This window comes from Uloborus diversus, unplaced genomic scaffold, assembly GCF_026930045.1.
Source record: "Uloborus diversus isolate 005 unplaced genomic scaffold, Udiv.v.3.1 scaffold_13, whole genome shotgun sequence".
In the NCBI taxonomy this organism is placed as follows: Eukaryota; Metazoa; Arthropoda; class Arachnida; order Araneae; family Uloboridae; genus Uloborus; species Uloborus diversus.
The window spans coordinates 2,439,271-2,461,382 of record NW_026557987.1 but is presented as its reverse complement, the minus strand read 5'-3'; the positions used below and the strand labels follow the sequence as shown (position 1 = coordinate 2,461,382).

At 34.6% G+C, this 22,112-nt stretch overlaps 1 protein-coding gene across 1 annotated transcript in view; it reads right to left on the bottom strand.

The window, feature by feature from the left end:
• Positions 1-22,112, bottom strand: part of LOC129232619 (CD109 antigen-like) — a 186,107-nt gene that overhangs the window by 30,122 nt on the left and 133,873 nt on the right. Inside the window, exon 10 of the mRNA XM_054866750.1 lies at positions 1,749-1,886. Within this exon, the coding sequence (XP_054722725.1) occupies positions 1,749-1,886 (138 nt within the window). The remainder of the gene's footprint in view (positions 1-1,748; positions 1,887-22,112) is intronic.

The window sequence follows — 22,112 nt, the reverse complement described above, 5'->3', positions numbered from 1 at the left end:
GGGACCCGAAAAAGGTAGGCAACCTCTCTTAAAAGTTTTACTTCCACCCTTTACTCTTCATTTATGATAACAATTTTTGGAAACCCGATGAGGGTTTAATTACTCCTTTTTAGGCACCTTTAATCCCCTGGCAACTCTGATTAGTTCGCGTGAAAGAGGCAGAAATTCTCACTTTCACGTTTTATTTACAACTTTTACTCTTCATCGATGGCAACAAATTTTGGAAACTTGATGAGGGCAGGTCAAGCTTAGTGGGATCTTAGCCTGGTAATTTTTATCAATCCGAGTTTGATCTTGCCTCCGGTACTTTTCCGCTGAAGGTTTGGCGACTCGCTCACTTTCTGCCTTGGAGACAAAAAAAACAACTGGCAATATCTACAAGAAATATTAATACTGGAGTTTAACACTTGTTGAATGTCGCCAAGTAAAATATTTTCTGTTTGCGATAGTGATAAATAAATGAAAATTTCCAAAATGAAAACCTTTAACAGAAAAGCACTATGCCACAAAGAGCAGGGGCGGATCTAGAGGGGGGCCATGGGGGCCATGGCCCCTCCCAAAGCCTTGTGATTGTAAGAATTTTTTTAAGAAAAAAAAAGAAAAAAATATGAGAAGATATCAAAATTTAACACTTGTTTTACTGAAAAAGAAGTATAGGCCTTAATTGGGAGATAAATTATGTCCCTATCGTCAAAACAAACATTTTATTTCCAAAATTTTTCTCCATCTTTTACATCATTTCTTGATTCTAAATACAGTTACTTGGACGATCTCTAAATGCTGCGGTTCTCAGAGTATACCTATCGTTCACAAGACCAAAGAGAGCCTAAATTTTCGTTTTTATAGCTTTAATTTCGAAACTAGGGGGATAACCCGCTTTTCCCAGGCCTTTTCACAAATGCCTTGATATGTAGCAAAAAATTGCATTTTAAGTCTTTTATTTGGAAAAAATGTCAACGGAAACTAGCTTATCCAGCCCGTTTCACTTAACTTGCTTAAAAGCAATTTAAATATAATTTTTTGTGACTTCAATTACAAACGATTTTTGATAGGACCCCCTCCCTCCCTAGTTTATATCGTGATGATAGCTTTAAAAGGAGGTTTTTGAAGGAGCTAACGAATCTTCCATCCCTTTCTAAAATATAGTTAAAAATCGAATTTTTAGAGCCTCAAAGGCAAAATATTTCCAGGAAGGAAGGATTCTAAGCACCTTCACATTTCCTTTAATGTAAGCAAACATTACCTAAATGTGCATTTTTAGGCTGGACAGCTGAAGAGCTGGAGAAGAGCACCCCTCCTCTTCTAACTTCTCACTGTATAATGACAGAATATTTTGGTTTCTAAGCTTTATTTTCAAAAAGTATTTTCGGGCCAGCGCCCGAAACCTGACTTTTCTCCGTACATCATCAAAAATAGACAGAATGCGTTTTTAGTTTCCTAATTTTCAAAAATTACTGGGAAATTTAAATTTTGAAACATTTTCGCGGGAGATTCCTAAATTCATCCCTTCACCTAATGTCTCGATACCCCGAAAATTGAGTTTTTAAAACTTCATTTTAATAAAATTTTTGGGGAGTTCGGAGTTTGTTCAAAAATTTCGGATGGCCCCTCCCAAAACAATTGGCTGGATCCGCCACTGACAAAGAGGGTGCATTCCACAGGCTGAGAATTGCTGTTCTAGAGTTCGTGAAATTTTCGCCACGCAGGAAAGTTTTCCTATTGTCACTTGCAATCGCTGTTTTACTTACCCTTTGTTGATCGTTCCATTCCATGTCGACTGCCGGACGATTTCTGTCCATCGTAAGACGCAAAAGGGCTATTTCAAACGATGGGTGGGACATGACGACTCGAACCGGAGTTCTTTGCATCCACGCAAGATCAGACATCTAAAAAGCAACAAATACATTTTAAAGATACCATTTTAGGGGAATGCCTCATCTTAACTTTCTAATGCACTCATCATACACTACGTATAGCTAGATACATATATAGAGTATGCAGGGTTGGGTTTTTTGACGGCAAAAAGGTATTTTTGCCAGGCCAGTGGAAAAAACCATGGCAAAAATGGAAAAAACGGCAAAAACCTAAATGCAAATAAAGTAGCATTATAGTGTTAATCAAGAAATAGTGACAATATAATATAAATAATACACTTTAATATTTTAATTATTTCTCTCCATGTTACTTCTAATTTATAAGGTGAAAAATAAATAAAAAACAAATGTTCGGATTGCAAAACTTAAGATTTTAAATGTTTGCTAAAATAATTTTTTCAGAATGAGCCAATTCCTTCAATGCTAAAACAAAGAATGTTTACTTAAGCTTAGTAAATTAATGAAAAAATTGAATTCTAATTATATATATATATATATATATATATATATATATATATATATATATATATACATATATTTAATTAATCACTTTTTTTTTTTGATCCCACTAAGATTTTTAAGTTATTTAATTAATAACAGAATATTTACTTGAATATAGAAAAATAGTATATGACCCAAGCTCCCAAGGAAGAGCATCCCCCCCCCCCACCCAAGAACAATTCGATTTCATTTTATTTTTAGATTAAAATGGCAGTACTGCATTGCAAAACATGTATTGTATACTGTGCAAATGAATTCGAACGGATGACATTGATCGGTTGCCATATGATGCAGCGATTACGCTTTTGAGGAAAGGTAGTTCTAATTTACAAGTAAAATATATTTCAATGTCATGGAGTTTAAATTCTTAAATATTTGAGTTTATGTGAGTTTTCTGAAAGATATTTTCTGTCTCCTTAGCTGTGACGACTTTAATTCAGTTTGACAGATTAATAATTTTACCTCTTGCGAATCGTGACCAAATGCATGCTCCCGAGATGGACACCTTCTTGTGTTCCAAATTTTTAATTATTTCCTGACCTTCATATAGGCCACATGCAGTTTCAGTTTCGTGAAGGTCGTTCGTTTCCTTCTGGGTGAATGTTTTTTTCTGAGTGTATTTCCACTTCTGAACACAGTGCAGTTTTCACAACCTAACCGCCCCTAATGATTCTGATTTTTAGCTGAAAACTTAAGTCCAACGAAACTATAGAGTTGAATTTTATTTTGCTGTCTGTAATTGGCTTTGGAGTACCAAACTCAAAGGTCCATTGGCTGGATCGGTGAAGTAATAAGCAGGAATTTTGACGGCACAAACGTCCGACATGTTGTGATTAATAATCGGCACAGTGTGTTTCGGAACTTTCGAATCTTTGGCCATTCCGAATGCGCGTTGCGTTATTAAAAGTTCAGTACCGGGTCACCATTGTTGTGGTCTGCGTGTGTGCAGAGGCTTGATTAAATATCACCTATTATAAAAATAAACTTTACTATTTCAACAACAATACAGCGAAAACAAGCCATTTCGTGGCACTCGTCCCAGTCGGAACCGTAAAAACAACAACATTCCATTCGCCGGGAAGAAGTAGTAGTTGTTTTCCTCTGCGCTCGCAGCGCGATTACATGAAGGAGTGCAGATATTCTGGAGAGAGTGGGATGCATCACCACACCGTGTTTGACGACGCATTGTTTACGTACTTTTCTTGGCGAAGAAAGAAAAATAGCGTTCACGTTTCTACCGTGACGGCTCCTGTTTTTCTGCTGATTTTACATTTTAATGGATCTTTCAATGTTTTTAATCTTCTCGATTTATTTGGCGCAAGTAACTTAAGGATTTAATAGAACTTTTGAGCAAGGAATTTTTATCAAACTTTTGCCTTATTTCACGAATGTTTTTTTTTTTTTTTAATTTTGCCGTATAATTAAAGTTTTTAAAGTAAATATTTAATTATTTGGCACACTGTTTTTCATTCTTTTTTGATGTTTTAGTCTTGTTTAATGGCTTGCTTTGTTCAAAAGCTAAATTTGCCAAATTACTGTACTGTATTGCCATAAAAATTACTTCTACTTAACTTTGACGGCGACATTGAAAACAATGAAAAAAATTACGTTCTGACCAAAAATGTGCCAAATAAGTACCAACAACGGAGAAGTACCCCCAATTTACCACCACTGTCCGAATTTTCTAAAAGCACAAAAAACACCGTGACAAAAAATTCTTCGTCATTTTCGCCGCTTTTGAAATATGTCCATCGGTGATTACTTTGTTACATTTGGCGACAATTAATAAGATTATTACTCTCAGATCTTTCTTATAACAAAAGGTAGGTTTTAAGGCTTCCTGCAAATATTCCCTCGAGATCATTTCTAATTATATTTTGCATTGCAGCTCCATTAATAAGTTAATGGAGGATTGAAAAAACATTAGCTACTAATCAAACGAAGTCAAGCGTTCAGAAACTTTCAATAGTGGTTTGACAGCATTTCATTGTCGCCACTCGACAAAACGTAATAAGTTCAAATTCTGGGATAACCTACTTTAGCGATAATTACCCGATTCGAAAGGGTTCCCTCTGGTATGCAGTCGAAACTGGCAGAACAACTTAATGGGAATCGCTTAGTTACGGTAATCGCCTAACCCTAACAAATTCAAAATGAATGAAGTACCACATTACTTGCTCCGGCACCGAAAAAAATTTCAAATAACATTATTTTTCCGTGAGAGGTCCGTCTCTTGGCAGGTTTTTTTTTTTTTTTTTTTTTCATGTTGTGCGATTTTAATTTATCTATTGCTATTGCAAACTAAGAACTACACTGTTGACGACAGTTAACAACTTCAATTTCCAATTTAGAAATCTTTGATTTTTATAATAAGATATCTAAATTTTCTTATGAGTACGTGTCATTGCAGCATTTTGATGAACTTTTGAACAGAAATAATTAAACATAGCTAACATAGAAAGTAAGCAAGTCACCAAGCCAAATGACGTCTCTATCATGGAAAAGTAACAAAAATTTAAAAACATTAAAAGGTTCAATAATACACAACAAATCAAGACATTAAACAGCCCAATTCTTTGAGTCAATTTCATAAACTGAATTATTTCTCACAGTTGTGTCCCGGGCAAAACATGAATGCGAATCTTTAAATCGATTAGGAAATGAAGCAAAGGCTTGATATTACGAAGATAATGCAATTTATGGTAAACTATTTTCAAACCGAGAAATTCTAATGTAGGTAAAGGACCAAAAAAATTATATTGACTTACTTTACGTAAATATTCTTCTCCAAATTTCGTAAGATGAACGAGCGATCTTCCAACGCGACCTATTCGCAACTCCAACGAACTATAGGGGGCACTGAAGTCACTGTCTAATGGCGGAATTGAAAACTACAACAAACGCACATGGTAACGAAGAAAATGCTAAAAGTGTTGTGATTTTTGTTCGTACGTATGATTTTTTCGCTTTATTCTTTTAAAATTAATTTTCAAAGTCTTGTGGATATTCTGGCCCACGTAGAAAGAAATGAGAATTCAAGAAGCATTACTAAACGTCAAAGATTCATGCAAACTACGTAGTTCGTAGTTCTAAGCAGCTATTTCAACGATGTTGAATTCGATATTTATCAATTCTTGATAAAACTAAATAATAATTGTGGCCTGACAAGAATAACAATTAATGCTAGAAAATTCAATGTGACATTACAAATTGTTATCGAAAGAAGATGATACTTTTTTGCCTTGCTTGGCTAGCGCTTATTTTTTTTTCCATTTGTAGTTGAGTTATTTCTCTCGAATTCCCGAATCGGTTCATTTAAAAATTTTCTGTTTCGATTTTTCTAATTTCTGAGTTACGATTTAATTGTGTCATGTTATGCAAATCATCAACAAAATTCTCACGGATATATGGTGGTAGTTTTCTTTTCAGTTGATTGACCATTATTTCCTTTCACTTATCGAATTCTGTAATCTTACTACCATTTTATTCCACTCATGATAAAAATTAAAAATGGTTTAACTAAAAACGCGAAATCTCGCCAAGGCTACTTTGCTCGCACAATACTAAAAATTAATAACCCTAAACAAATTTGGCGAAACCTTTCAGCTGAGAATAAAAGGAATTAAGTAAATTCTTTCTCGGTTATTCATTTTGTTCTACGATAATATATTCAAGAAAATATTTTGCATACTGTCCATTCCAACTAAATGCTGCTGTAAAATATGGTAAGTTTAATTAATTTAAGATTTAAAAAAAACCCCATATTCTTACAAATTCATACAAAACAATAAAAAATTTTACCTGGTATAACGTTATCCAATTTTGTTAATCCAGAGTTTTCTTGTTTACGCTTCCACCATTTAATACTTTTTTGAAAGAAATAAGGAAAACTAACATTATTTTGAGAAGCTCGAGAATACTACTAAGGGACGAATTAATTTCTGTTGTTGAAGGCGTTCTTAGACATGTTGAATGCGTTACTCAGAACAAACTGACCGCGTTTACGTCAACAGACACACGTGATGCGCAACGTGGCAATGTTTTAGGTGCAGACGCAGTTTTATAAATCACCGCAAGGTAGCGTATTCGAGCGCTGGAGTTCCGAATAACTTATTTTATCGGCTTCAGAATAAAAATGTTCGATTTCGTTCTTTATGTGGACAAGTTATGTCCAAGGCTTAACTCGATCATCGTTTCGTCTCAATGGCAGATAAGAAAAGTCGATCCAGTTCAGCCTTGGGTGTGTCGTTGATGCAACAATGAAATAACATCTGTTGCGCTACAATTTTTCTTTTCGTATTTGGTTATTATACGTAAAACCTAAATCTTTGGAAAACAGTGTTTTTTTCTTTTTTTTCTTTTTTCTTTTTTTTTGCATTCAAACTAAAGCTATGCTCGATTGTAAAAGGATGAAAACAAAACGTAAAGCAAAACTTCGTACACACATCATCGTATGCATACACACAATTATACAGTACAAAAGTACACATAGCTATAAATATTGTTGTTTTTGCGCTGATGGATGGGTCACAGTTAAGTAATTCGATTTAAAAAAAAAAAAAAAACCTTCAACTGAGATGAATTTAAAACGGACACGACATTGCTCTTAACCAGGTTACCAACTCTGTTATCAAACTCGCCTTTTTTTTAACCTAAATTCATAAAAACGTGACCCGCAAAACAAACAGCTTTCACGGAATTTGTTGGGATATTAATTCGGTACTAATTTTCTCTTAATATGATACATCGCACACATAATACAACACTGCCATATCTGAAAAAAACTACTTTTCGAGAAAAATCAATTTGAATGTAATGCGCCTTAGCTTAAACTCCTTCTAGTATCAGACTGACACTTCCCAAAAATAAGATTGGAATTTTTTTTTCGTTTTTGGTTGTCTTGCATTTTAATAAAACTAATAAACATGCACAAGGACATGACCTGTTTTAATCGAAAATTTTTAGGGCTAGCCCATGCAACGCCAGGCAGAAATTTTCAGGGGCTGATATTTCTGCCTTCATAATTCTGAGCAAAAATTTAACTCAAAATACTTCTATTTAGGCGTAAGTATGGAACATGTGACAAGTAATATAAGGTGACATATAATGGCGGGCGACGTTTAGTGCTGGAATATCCTTGTAACGCTATCTGTTTGCAAAGTTTAGGCCGTCCCTCTATTTTTGATGACTCGGCAAGGCTCAGAAACATCAGTGCCCTTTTATGGTGTTTAAAACTTTGGCACCAATTGAAAAAATTGCCAAGAGTCTCAGTTATCGAAATCTTTTTTAAAATCATTATTGGGAAACAATTCTTGGCGTGTTTTTTAATATCTTAGTGCCACAGTCATTCCAGAAGTCCCATAAAATTGTTTTTAAAAAATCCTCTAAATAAATAAAATTGGCAATCAAAAAATCATTGGGGTAATTATTATAACACGAGAACATTGACGTGTTTAACAATTTTTTTTTTGAGCAATCACGGTTGCTTATTGCTTTCATTTCACCGTCCTTGATGTTGTGATCTTTTTTTCAGCTTGGACCAGGGACACCAGCACCACCGCCCACCGGCCTCTGCAGGCGCGCCTCCGAGCACTGCCTCCTGAAATCCGTTTTTCCTGGTCGATGGCGTCCATGTCCTACACACACGCGTGCTCATATACACACACACACACGCCTACGTGCATGCACACAGGTCTACGCACACACACAAACCTACACATGCACGCAAGCGCGCCTACACATACACACATGCCTGCATACACACACACACACACACACACACACAACTATACACACGTAACCGCCCAGGAGGAGGGGTAGGCTTGGGGGCACAGGAGCTGTTTCTTAAAACAATAGTCCCCAATGAATAGGGCCCTGTCGCAACTCGTAATTGCGAAAAACGTAATTTGAATTCAAAATTTCAAAATTCAAGTTAATTTTTTTTTTGTCCTCAACCTAACTTAATGAAAAATAAAGGATGGTAATTGGTAAACTTATCGCCAACTTGTTTTGTTCTACATTTTGATAATTTCTCGAACAGTTCCATTGAAACTGGAAACTTACCACGAAGTAAATGAAAAAGGGGTGTTAAGTTTAGTTAATACCTCATTTAAAATGTTAAATAAAAATTAAAAAAAAAAACTTTAAGCTCCGTTAATCGTTGCCAATTTCGCTATGTTTTTGTCAACTAACCCAGCCGTGCTAATTTTGCTTGTTTTGGAAAAGTTTCTATTTCATTTTTAGTTGCAAAATAGACGATTTCAATTTGTCATTAACAAATTCAAGTTTATTTAGTATACATATAAACCCATACAGGTAGAAAGAATTTAAACCTACCTCGGTTGCATTTTTCGCGGGGAGAGGTAATTGAGCGGTCAAACAGAATTAAGCTCTCTTAAGCCCTTCTGAACGATTCTCATCTTTTTCATATGAAAGGCACTAAGTGCCTGCAAGTTGGGAACGGTTTAGAAAAGAAAACTCTCGGACTGATAAAACGCAGACAAACTGACGGCCGGATTAAGGGTTACTAGCGTGCAATAAATGCCAGCACTAAAACAGAAATTATTTTTCTGCAGACTTGCCAGTGTAGGAAAAGGTGCTTCGCTCTGCAAAAAGTTGATTTTGTCTCTTATTCTACGATATTCGTAGCGTCAATGTGGGAATACATTCTTTTTAATTGCAGATCCGACAGCTCAGTCAGAACTTGCATAGATTCGAGAGAATTCAGAATGCGACGAACTCAAAAGCCATGCGCCATTCAGGGCCACTTTGAGCCTTGTTTATTGAATTCTTGATTTTTTCCAGCATGTGTGACATTAAAAGAAATTGCAGAAACCCCCCCGCTGCATTGGCAAGAACATTAACTAGCTATTTTGATTCCTCTCTCTGTATCTCTCTTTTATTTGCATACGATAACCTTTTCTTGCCTTATTGACTTATTTTTCACAAAGACAACCTTATTTATGGGGTTTTTTTTAATTGAAGCCCGTAGCGATTGAAAAAGCTCATTTTTATGCTACTTAGTATTGACTTCACATGCACACATTTTATATTTTTGATTATATGTGTCATTTTACCATTTAGAGCACCTAAGGAGTGGAGGGTGACGAAAGTCATAAAGAAACCTTATCATTGCTTTTTTTTCTTGAATTTAAAAATGTGAAAACCAAATTGTCACACTTACGGTGGCCCCTATAGCCTTCAAATTTTGCACAAAATTCATTTGCTCCGATGGTTTTTTTTTAAATTTCGAATTTGTTAAGCTGAAATTTCACGTTCACGTAAACTACCTACTCATCAAAAACAACCCTGTTGTAAAAATTTCCCCGCCAAGAAAACCTTCAACTTTTCCACACAAAAAAGAAAACCTGCATCCTAAACCCAAAAACCCTCAGCCATAAAAAGTTATGATATCTAGTTTGCCCGCCAAGTATCTGCCAAACTATTATCCTCCCTCTTCTCCTTTTTCCATCACAGCTACTTCCATTAGAACCTCCTCCCACCTTCAACTCATCAGAAATATGGATAGATCTTATAAATTGATTATATTGTTTGGCGGGAAGCTTTTTGCTCACCAAGCAACCAAGCGACCCCCGGAGGCAGCTGACTCAGTTAAAAATAACATAAGCAAAGAGTTCTAAGAAATTATGAAAATAAAAACATTTTAACTGCTTCCGAAAAGTATAAATCTAAAAAACGAAAGATAGTGGCGGACATATTGCAGAAATCAGAGCCATTATCATTACAATTAATGCCAACAAAACATACAACGTGAAAGAGGAACCAAGGTGGCCGAAAAAAAGGTTCAGATCTGAAAGGAGGTACCAAGTTCCACAGCTGTTTCTCATAAATGATGGATTGTCCCATGTTTTCAAAATATTTACAAAATAATTCTTCACTTTGCTTGATGCCTGATTTAAAACTTGCGGCAAGTTTCAATCGTCAGTCAGCTATGTTCAAAACATTTAACTGCTCCTATTGTGAAGTAATTTGCCAAGCTTTCAATCCAATATCAAAAAGTAAAAATAATTTTTATACATTCAAATTTTTCAAGCATGAGATATTTGCTAAATTTTTGATTCAAATACGAAAAGTCTGGGACTAATAAAACGAAGAGCAATTCTAGTGTAGGTAAAAAGTCTCACTAGTCATTAATAGATCGCAGCACTAAAGGCAATTGTTTTTCTGAAGATATGGTAAAGTTGAAAAAAATATTTCGTTTTGTATAATATTAAGCTTAAGCCTCTTTTTTCTTTACTCTGCATGTCGTTTGGTGGAAAACACGGTAAAAAACAATAATAATAGTAGGTGTAGACATTATGGTTGGATTCAATTGTAATAATTGGAACTTGAATAAATTCAAAAGCAGTTATAATGCGACGCTAATTCCTGTTCAACTTTCTTAAATCTGTTTGCATCTTATTGACTCCCCCCCCCCCTTCAAAAAAAAAAAAACACACACACCTCATTGACGGGTTTTTTAATGTTATTGATGAACCTCGAAAAAAGTAATTTGTTATACTACTCATTTTTGACTTTGCAGATACATATTTTACATTTTTTGACGGTATGTTTCATTAACCCCAAAGTACACAATTTTTGTTCGGAAAGTACAAATGATTATTAAGAAGATAAAATACTCTACTGTATTGCCAAATAATTCAACTTTAACCGACCATGAATAAATTGAAAAAAATCTCACTCGGATCAAAAAAAGTGCCAAATAAGTACCAACAACGAAGAAGCGCCGTTTTTTTTTCTACTCTTATTTTTTTTTTTGAGCAATCATGATTGCTCATTGTTTTTACTTGACTGTCCTTGATGTTTGGTTCCTTTTTCAACTCCACCGTCCTCTGCAGGCGTGACTCCTACCCGGTAGCCGCTTCACCTGGTCGGTGCCATTCATGTCCTACGCACACGACACGCACACTCATACACACTCACACACACGCACTTTTACACACATACACACTCACACACATAAACACACGCCAATGTGCATACATACAGGTCTACGTACACACACAAGCATAAAACATACACAACTGTACACACGTAACCACCCAAGAGGAGGGCAGGAGCCGTTTCTTGAAATAAGTGAGTAGAGTAGTAAAAAGTAGGGTCCAATAAGTAGGGTCCACCCTACCCATTAAGTGAGTAGGGTAGTAAAAAGTAGGGTCCAATAAGTAGGGACCCTACCAATAAGTACGGTCCTGTCACAACTCGTGATTGAGAAAAACACAATTAGAATTCAAAATTTCAGAATTCAAATTAATTATAATCTTAAACCAGTTTTTTATAGATTTTTTTTTGAGCAATCACGATTGCTTATTGCTTTCATTTGACTGTTTTGGAGTCCTATCATTTTATTTTCTCACCGCCACCCTCCGCACCATCACCGTCGACCGGCTCCTTACGATGCTGCTCCCATAGCGAAAGCCGTCTCCAGGTTGCATCCATGTCCTACACATGCGCGCATACATACACAACTACATACGCACACATACAAACACATACACACACGCATACACAAACACATAAAATACCACATTACTTACTCCGGCAATTTTAAGAAGGAAAAGTCAAGTAACGGCACTTTTTTTTTTTTGAGATTTAAGTGTTTTGACCGCTTTTGCAAACTAAAAACTACATATTTGACGGCAGTCAACAACTTCGATACCTAAATTGTAAAGTTGACGCATACTTGCAGGTAGAAATCCTTTAAGCAGGTTTTCTACTGTCGCCAAGGGAATGCAAACATGTCGCCAAACCAACTAACGCACCTTCGGCGGAAAAATACGAATGTAACGTAGCGTGCGATATTTTTTTATTTAATCCTTGATTTCATAAAAAATTGCGATTCTTCTGACGATACAAGGGACTTATCCCTATTAGAAACCAATTTTCCTCGTTGGACTACAAATGTGTGGCAACCCTAGTGTCCGCCTCATACATGATCAAAACTACATGTAAGCTTGGCGATATCACACATTATTTTTTATAAAGTTACTTTCGAATTAATTGATAGTTTTCCGTTATAAGTACGTCACTTGGCTCGTTGTTAATCTTGGCGACTGTCTTTCATTTTATTCATTGCCGCCATGTTTCTGTCAGAATTTCATACAAGCTTCGTCTTTGGCAATACCGTACGTAATTTGAATTTTTAATGAACTTTTGAAAAAATCATGAAGCAAGCTAAAGTAGAAATTTAAAAAGTTGCTTAGCCAGGTGGCGAACCAAATACGAAAAAGTACGAAAAACTTTTTAAAACAGTAAAATGTTAAATGATCCATCATAAATCAACACATTAAACCGCCGTTCTTTTAAATACGGAGACTTAATTAACATCATCGAGAGTTATGAAACATTTCATAGTATTAATTAGTCATTATTTACATTTTTTATTTATTGAAACAATATTACTATACATTTTCTTATAAACATATCAAATTCACTCAATTTAACCAAGTCTAAAATGTGACTCCAAAAATAAAGTATTTCCACCAAAGGTGGCCTATTCAACCTATTCTAAATATCTAACTTAAAAACACGAATATATATTACTTATACACCACAGTAAATTCCCATTTCATTACTAATCTATTTACCACAATTGCGTCACTGGCAAAACGTGAATGAGAACCTTTAAAACGATTGGGAAAATAAAGTAAAGGCTTGATATTACGAAAATAATTCAATTTATGCTAAACTATTTAAAAACCGTGAAATTCTAATGTAGGTAAAAAGGACTAAAAAAAATATATATTGACTTACTTTATGTAAATATTCTTCTCCAAATTTCTTAAGATGCAAGAGCGACCTTCCAACGCGACCTATAACTTATTTTATCGGCTTCAGAATGAAAATGTTCGATTTCGTTCTTTCTGTGGAAGAGTTAAGTCCAAGGCTTAACTCGATCATCGTTTCGTCTCAATGACAGATAAGAAACGTCGATCGAGTTTAGTCTTTAGTGTATCGTTTTTGCAACAATGAAATAACAACAGTTGCGCTACAATTTTTCCTTTTCGTATTTGGTTACAATATGAATCTGGAAAACTTAAATCGTTGAATTTTTTTTTTTTTGCATTTACTCTAAAGCTAGGCTCATTGCTCAATGGTACAAAAAAAAAAAAAAAAAAAAATTGAATGTTGACATCTTGAATTCAAATTATGTTTTTCGCAATTCACGAGGGTATGCTTGTAGGCGTGTGTGTTTGTGTGTGGGGGTATGTGTTTGTGTGTAGGGTTATGTGTAGGCATGTGTGTTTGTGTCTGTGTGCTGGCATGAGTATGTGGGTAGTTGTGTGTATGAGTGTGTGGGGGGGGGATGTGTATGTGTGTGTAGGCATATGTGTTTGTGTCTGTATGCAGCATAGCTGCCAACCTCAAGATACAAAAAATAGGAGCACTTAAGGGAACAAATAGGAGCACTGAGGGCTAAAATAGGAGCATGAAATCGTGGCCTGCGCAAAACCTTCCTTCTGTACCATAAGGTTCCATTAATTCTAAGCACTTATAAAATGCTTTTCTAAATTTTCATGTTAGATTTTCAACAAAACTACAACCAAGTTTAAAACCAAATTATTTTACATTAAAAAAGCAACATTACATAGATACATATTGAAAAGTTTTAAAAAAACACGATTACTGTTTGATTTAATAAAACTGCAATCCTTTTTAAAAATATGATTTTTGTATTGAGACAAACAACTAATTCTGTTTTCGGGAACTTAGGCTATTAATAGTCTTGTCTACTTCATGTTGCAAATGACAAAACATGGCAACAACGCGAAAAAGTCAAGGCAATAGATTTTTGAGTTTGTTGCATTAAAAGTAATTATAAATAATTAATGAGCCTTAAAAAAACTAAAATTTAGACGAAATAGCGAGTTTTTAGCACATTAGAGTCTAAACCGATGAGGATAAAATAATATTCTAAAGAAAAAATTTTGCATTTTTCAAGAAAAAAATTTAGAATTTTCCGAAAAAAAAGCCTATTTTGCATTATTTTCAATAGTTTGCATTCCAATAAACAACTAATTCCAATTATGAAAACTTGGCCACTTAAGAGTCTTGTGTACTAAAATCTCGCAAATGATCAAATATGGCGACTAAGTCAAAAATTCAGATATAAAATTTTGAATTTATAGCATGAAGAACAATTATAAATAATTAATGACCCTTAAAAAACTAAAATTTAGACGAAATAGCGAGTTTTTAGCACATAAGTCTAAACCAATGAGTATAAAATAATATTCTGAAGAAAAAATTTTGCATTTTTCAAGAAAAAAATTTAGAATTTTCCGGGGGGAAAAAAACAGCCCATTTTGCATTATTTTCAATAGTTTGCATTGCAATAAACATCTAATTCCGATTTTGAAAACTTGGCCACTTAAGAGTCTTGTGTACTCAAATCTCGCAAATGACCAAATATGGCGACTAAGTCAAAAATTCAGATATAAAATTTTGAATTTATAGCATGAAAATAATTCAAAAATAAAAAATCCCCATGAAACTACAATTTAATTACGAATTTTTAGCACATTCGTGTCCAATGCAATAAGGATAAAATTAAATTTTAAATGGTATAACTGTTTTCATATTTCTCAATAAAATTATTTAAAATAACCGAAAAAAAAAGAAACATTTTGCAGCACATTTTGCTTATTTTCATTAGTTTGCAGTTAAAAGAAACACCCAATTCTACTTTGTCTTTGAAAACGAAGGCGCTTAAGTATCGTCTGCTAACTTCCATCTTGTGAATGACCAAACATGGCGGCTACGTTTTACACGTAGCTGAAATGCTCGATGAAAAAACGACGATCTCCAATCGGCGCTCCCCCTCAGTGTTTATCCTGACACTAAGCTTCCAAAGCATCAAATTGTCTTCTCTTTTGTTGAGTTTGCGCACAATTCCTGCCTTCGAGGATAGGGAAATCTCTTTTTCCTCAAAAATCGAAAAGTGTACAAGCAAAATAAAAAAAACGGAGTTTTTTGGTAAAAAATCGGATTTTCGGAGTACGCAATAAAAATCGGAGAAACTCCGGGAAAAACGGAGCACTTGACAGCTATGGATGCAGGCATGTGTGGGTAGTTGTGTGTATGTGTGTATACGTTTTTGTGTGTGTATGTGTGGGTGTCTGTATTTATGCGTGTGTATATGTGTGTATGTGTGTAGGTGTATGTGTTTGAATGTGTTTGTGTGTGTATGCGTGTAGTTGTGCATGTATGCGCGTGTGTGTAGGACATGGATGCAACCTGGAGACGGCTTTCGCTAGAGGTGCAGCATCGTGAGGAGCCCGTCGACGGTGATGGTGCGAAGGGTGGCGGTGGGAAAAATCAAAAGAACATCAAAAAGTCAAGTGAGATCAATAAGCAATCGTGATTGCTCAAAAAAAAAGAGAAAAAAAAACATTTTATGCATACCGACACTTAAGCAGTACATAAGTACATATACCTTTCATAGAAACTTAGCACCCATGACAGACATCTTTGCATGGGATTTGTAGGGGCATTGATCTAGTATTTAATTTACCTTTATATTCTGCATATATATACTGAGTGGCCCGAAAGTGGACGTAACCCCCCCCCTTCTCCCTTATTGTTTTAACTACGTAAAACCTTGAAATAAATTTAGTTATTATAATTATTCCTTATCGACACAGCAGGCATGGAGCACATATAAAATTAACTTAACGCTTCAACATTTCTAACCAAAATTCTATAAGTTTAGATATTGAATTAATTGAAATGGTTTTGCTCGGATGGATAACATAAACAATGTTACATTAGCGAGTTTATTCATTTATTAAAAAAATTTTTTGTTCATTTAATTAGGTTTATTTTTTTAATGAATTAAAGATATTAGATAGAGTGAGGAAAATTTTTGTTTTTGAAGATGACTGACCACACTGTGCAAACTTCTACCAATTATATGTTCCGTGAGCTATTTCTATGGAATGTGTAAAAACATTTATCACATACCTACTAAAGAAGACACGATTAATAGAACCTTCCAGACTGCTCATCAACTTGACTTGAAGTGAAGCAAAGTGTTTGTTTACATTTTATGTGCGTAACGTGCGATGTGAGAAGCTTACCACATAGTAAATCAAAATTTGTTACATTTTTCCTGGCACGGCAACGAACAGTTCTGTGTGATACTTAAGAAACGTATAAATTTGCAATGCGTCAATTTGTTTTTTTTTTTTCGTAGACTAATAATAAGAATAGACCGAGCTATGGCAACCCTTTTGCTGCTCATAAACCAAACCATGTGACTGATGGATATCCTAGCAACAGCGGGCGTTGATCGTAGCAGACGATCAACGCCCGCGAGAAATAAAATAAATATGTAGAATTGATGGAACACGGAAGAATGATCTTTTATGGAGTCCGATTTGTAAATTTGTTATTCTAAGTTGTAAATATTTTGTTAATATAGTGAGTTTTTTTGTTTAGATACTACTGTGCATTTTCTTTATTTAATTTCAATAACTCTCGAAGCAATTAAAGATGCAAGCGCCCAAAAAGAATCGGCAAACGGTAAGATTTTTACCTACAATTTCAATTTAAGATGCCGATTAGTACATTTTTGCGTTAACCCAAAACGTTTACGCCATTACGTTTACGCCAACGCTAACGTAGTAGTTCCGAATTAAATAGTGATCAGAAACTAATTACTAATGTCAAAATAATGCATAACTATAAGAAAAATAGTTCAATCTCTGCACCTGGAAAAAAATTATAATAAAAACACATTACGTCTTAAAATACATGTCGACTTCCAAACTATAGATAATCCTGCCATCTAGCAACTATTCTGCCAAAGTTTTCGCCAAGCCTCCCACCAGTCACATTCAATTTTTCCTCACACCAATTTTTTCATCAGCAAGTCTGGGAAAGCTCGGTCTATTTTTTTTTTCCTTTGAACCAAAGTGTAATCGCCATGACCGCATTTTTGAACCAGGCCGGATTGGTGATCACATCCAATACCCAATCGTGTGAATACGATGACAAAGCATGGAAGTGTTAGAAAGTAAAAACTCTAGAGTCTAGAAGTCTCGAGCATTTTTAATAACGTCTAATACTTTCTGAAAACTTACTGTTTAGCAGTAAGTACTTTTTTTTTTGTTAAGAAATTGAATGTTGGTTTGAATTTGCTCAGTAAGTAATTGGTTTTTATAATTAGCGAATTTTTACTGTTTGTAAAAACTCACATTTTTCTCGTTTGATAAAATGAACTGGTCTTTAAACATATTTATCGTTTTTGAGATGATTTTTTAAATAATCATAGTGAAACTGCATTTGTATATTTAAATGTCAAACGCCATGTTGGTGCTTGCAGCTGCCCCAGTCCAAAATTCAAAGTAACATACACTGCGATCTGATGGCGTAAGTAAGCAACTCGTTGATAGCTTAGAAAGTCCCTCATAGTTAAATTTTACAACAGATTAAAAATATTCTTGTCCTAATTTTAGGCTATAGTGCCTACAATTTTATCTATCAAGCTCATAAGCAGTAAAATGGAAGCACGTTTTTTTTATTATTATTTTAGACTAGCATTCCTGTACCCGGCATTGCTCGGGTAATGGAATTAGCAGAGGTTAACAGTGCATGGTGCACCTAGTTTCGAAAATCCCCTATAATAATTACTTATTAATAATAATTTTTTCTAATTTTGGGAGGATCCCGGGGCCAATGGATTCCTTATATATACGCCCTTGTCCTTAACCGATCTTTAACTGTTATTAACGATCCTTTTAAAGTATGTATTATCTTTGCAAACACAAACCATCCACATTTTATTGTTATACCTATGATTAAGCAAGAACTTCTTTGTATACAACATTTTGTTTTTTTTTTCTGGTGTTTAAATAATTAAGCTGCTTGATGAACTGATTTTGGAGCAAGCAACATAAAATTGGCCGTGTGAAAAAGAGTCTTCTCTTAAATCGATCACTGCTACTTTTAATATCCGTCCTTATGACTTAATAACGGTTATTTCAAAGCAAACTTTTACAGAAAACTACACTCTTCTAAATTCAAAAGAATAGTCCACCTGTGATGATGTTCTTAAAAACATCGTTTCTAGTTTTGAACAAATGAAAGCAAAAGACAGAAACATTATTATTTGACTTGAGAAAAGCCTCGAAGAATCACGTGAGAAACAAAAACAATATTAAATTTAAAATTCGCTATCGACCAAAAGTTGAGATGAAGTACTGAATAGTGATTTGAATGGAGGAAAGCCTCTGAAAATAAGGGATTTAAAATTCAATGACAGGTTTTAATTTCACAGATATTAAGGGGTTTTAATTAATTTCTCCCGAACTAATTGATAATTCGAAAAATATTTTCTTAGTGGATACTTTCGTAATCATGTGGACATGCCTACCAAATTTCAAGTCTGAGGCTTCAGCGGTATTGGCTATGCGTTGATATATATATATTATCTCAGGACATTGACTTTTATATATTAAGATAAATCACTGTATAACTGCTACTATTAGCATGTTTAATGGATTTTTTTTATACCTGATTAAATTTTTTGATATTTTTTAAATTTTCCCCCCATCTTTGAGATAAAAATATAAAAAAAAAAAAAAAAAAAAAAAAAAAAAAAAAAAAAAAGGAAACCTTGGGGAAAAAAAAACCACTGCTTCAGAAACTCTTTTTTTTTTTTTTTGCAGTGAAAATTCAGAATTAGGTTGAATATTTTAATGAGCCTTATTGTTTTTCCAGGAGGCAAAATATGCATCCAAGTACTGCAAGAATTCAGTAAAAATTAAAGAAAAAAAACTTTAATTTCTAAAATTAGTGCTTAAAATGTTTTCTCTCCTTATTTAATGATAGTTACAATAACTAACTGTGCTTAGGGTGTCCAATAAGTTCGCTCGCGTCTCCAGCTACGTTCGCGTGGATCTAGATTTCGTCAATCAATTTTGTGTAATGGCCAACACAGGCAGAAGTTAAATAATTACAACAAAGAGGGGGAAAAAAAACCTTCACAAATTTAATCAGTTTTTTTTATATACAGGCGTAGAAAATTCCTTAAAACTTAATAAGATCAGCAGTTCTTAAATGAGGTCAATTGAAATTATTCAATAGCTCACTACCTGAAAAAGGAACGGAGATCACGTGACGCATGTCTGTCCTTAACAAATGAAGTAAAATATGCCTAACACTGCAATGGAACCCCCCCCCCCCCTGAAATAGCGCAAAACAGTCACTACAATCCTAATTGAAATACATTTTCTAAAACGTCTCTTTAGAGTCAGTCTCTTAAAAGTACATTTCAGTCTCTTAAAATCCCGATTTGAAGAAAGTTAACAGTTCCTAAATGACGTCAGGTGTCCTGTTTAAAATACCAAAAAATAAAGTTATTAAGAATTCCATTAAATCAGAGTGAGAACAACACTTTTTGGAAAGCAGGGGCTCCGCCCCCTGCTCTTATCACCCTTGAATAACAGTAAGCCATCTACGCATGTTCAATTTTGCCTACGGCGGGTGACGATGATTTTGAGCGCGTTAAAACACCCCTTGATATCCTCAGGACTGGATGTCTGGCCTTTTAATACTTAGAGAGGTGAGACACATTGGAATGGCTTCCCCTAAATATCCTGAATCTAAAAAATATCGTTGACAGTATTGACCTGCTAAACATTGCCAGTCCGGAAGAGTCACTGCATTTTCTCTTTGAGATTCTCTAAAACTCATCTTTTTTTAGTTATTGGAATAAAAATCTTGGAACACTTTTTTTTTCTAAATTAAAGGTGTCCTATGTCGTATTTTTCGTTTAATGTACTCTATTTTTTACGGAAAGAGGATCAGGATTTTCACTTTGTTCTAATCGTTGCGCATTTTAATCTAACCATGGAGTATGGTAAACGTCAGCGAGCAGGGGTTGGGTTGCCCATTCATTTAAGAAAAAGTATTTGAAAACTAATTTCTTTTTCTTCCAAATGTTTTAACATTCATTTACTGATGGCATGTCCCGATTTTTCATATTGTGTCGGTGTATTTTTTTTCACAAACAAGAGATAAACAGGCAAAAAAATCGGCTATTGAAATTTTTATTCCATTTAACGAAAGAGTTTTCAATGCTACAAAGATTTTAGAGTCCGTAAACATCACTTGAAGGGCTATCATTTCTTTGTTGTGGAAAATTTGGTTTCGTCATAGGATGAACTTTCTAAGTAATTATACTCCCAGTGGGAACTTTTCTAGGAGCTGATAAGTCATTCAAATATGCATGAAAGCTATTCGATGAAGCCTTGGCATTTTTACCAGAGGCATTTGTTCTGAACATTCAGCAAAACAATTACTGCTTTTGCTTTGAAGTTGCTCCAGTTTGATAAAGCATCCCTCATACCTCTTCAATTTCAGACTCAGGATCAGGACACTCAAAGAATCTTCAACTGCAGCAAATTTAGATACTGCATTTTCCCAAAGGTTAGTTGCAGCAGCTGATACAAAGTTTTCCTGTAAGTCCGAGCTTGAAATTGATTCATGTGGCTTTCAGCCATAATGTAACTTCGTCACACGTTATTTCTATTGCTGTTTTTTTCTAACCAGCTGTTGTTTCGATTTTGCAGATTTTCAAAGGTATCAGATCTAGATGACTGCTTTCTTTCTTTTTGAGTTGCACTTTTTTATTTTGTCTTACAGAAGGAGTTTTAATTTTCCTGTTTCCTTTAAAATTGTGTTGGTTCGTTCCTTCTTTTTTATATAACATTTGGTTTTGTCATATGATGAATTTTCGAAGTTAGTGTCTTCTCAGTAAGCTTTTATTGAGGCGCTGACGAATCAATAGAATACATATCAAAACGAAGTCTTAGCGTTATTTGGAGCTCTTCTGATCATTTGGTGAGAAATTAAATGGGGTTTGTTCGACTTTGCTAAAGAATCCATCATTCCTCTTCAATTTCAGACTCAGGATCAGGACACCCAAATAAATCTTCTAGTGCAACAAATTTAGATAATTAATTTTCCCAAAGGTTAGTTGCAAAAGTAGATGCAAAATGCTTTTTCTCTGAATACCCGAGTTTGAACTTGATCCTGTGGCTTTCAAGATAATACACTAGTGTCACCCAGTTTTTTTTCACCAGCCGTTGTTTTGATTTCGCATTATCAGAACTTTAAGAGGTATTAGCGTTGGATGACTGTTTTTCTTTAAACATACCTTTTCACAATCTGTTTTTCCAGAAACAGTTGTCACTTCATTGTTTTCCTTCAAGTATAGTACTTTTCAGAACAACTGACACGTTCGGTAGTACATATTAAGAGTACGGAAAACCATTACTACCTGAAACGTAGTGAGTTCTTTTTTTCACGAAAGATTTGGTTTTGTCACGGGATGAACTTCAGAAGCAGGCTTTTTTTTTTTTTTTTTTTTGGCTTTTCTGAGGAACTAATGGATTATTACAGCTTGTATCAAAGCTATCCGACTGATTTGATTTGGAGGTCAAAGAACGTTCGGTAAAACACTGGCTTTGCCGGGGATGTTTTCGATTTTGCTAAGGAAATCTTCTCATAACCTTCATATTCAGACTCGCAATCAAGGCAATCTGATGAATCTTCCTTCTGCAACAAATTTAAATACTCGATGTGGCGAAAGGTTGGTTGGAGAAGTAGATACTAAATGTTTTTCCTATGAATCCAAGATTGATCTTGATTCCTGTGAGCTTGAAGATAATTCGTGTTTTCCACTAGCATTTCTCATTGTTATTTTTGTTT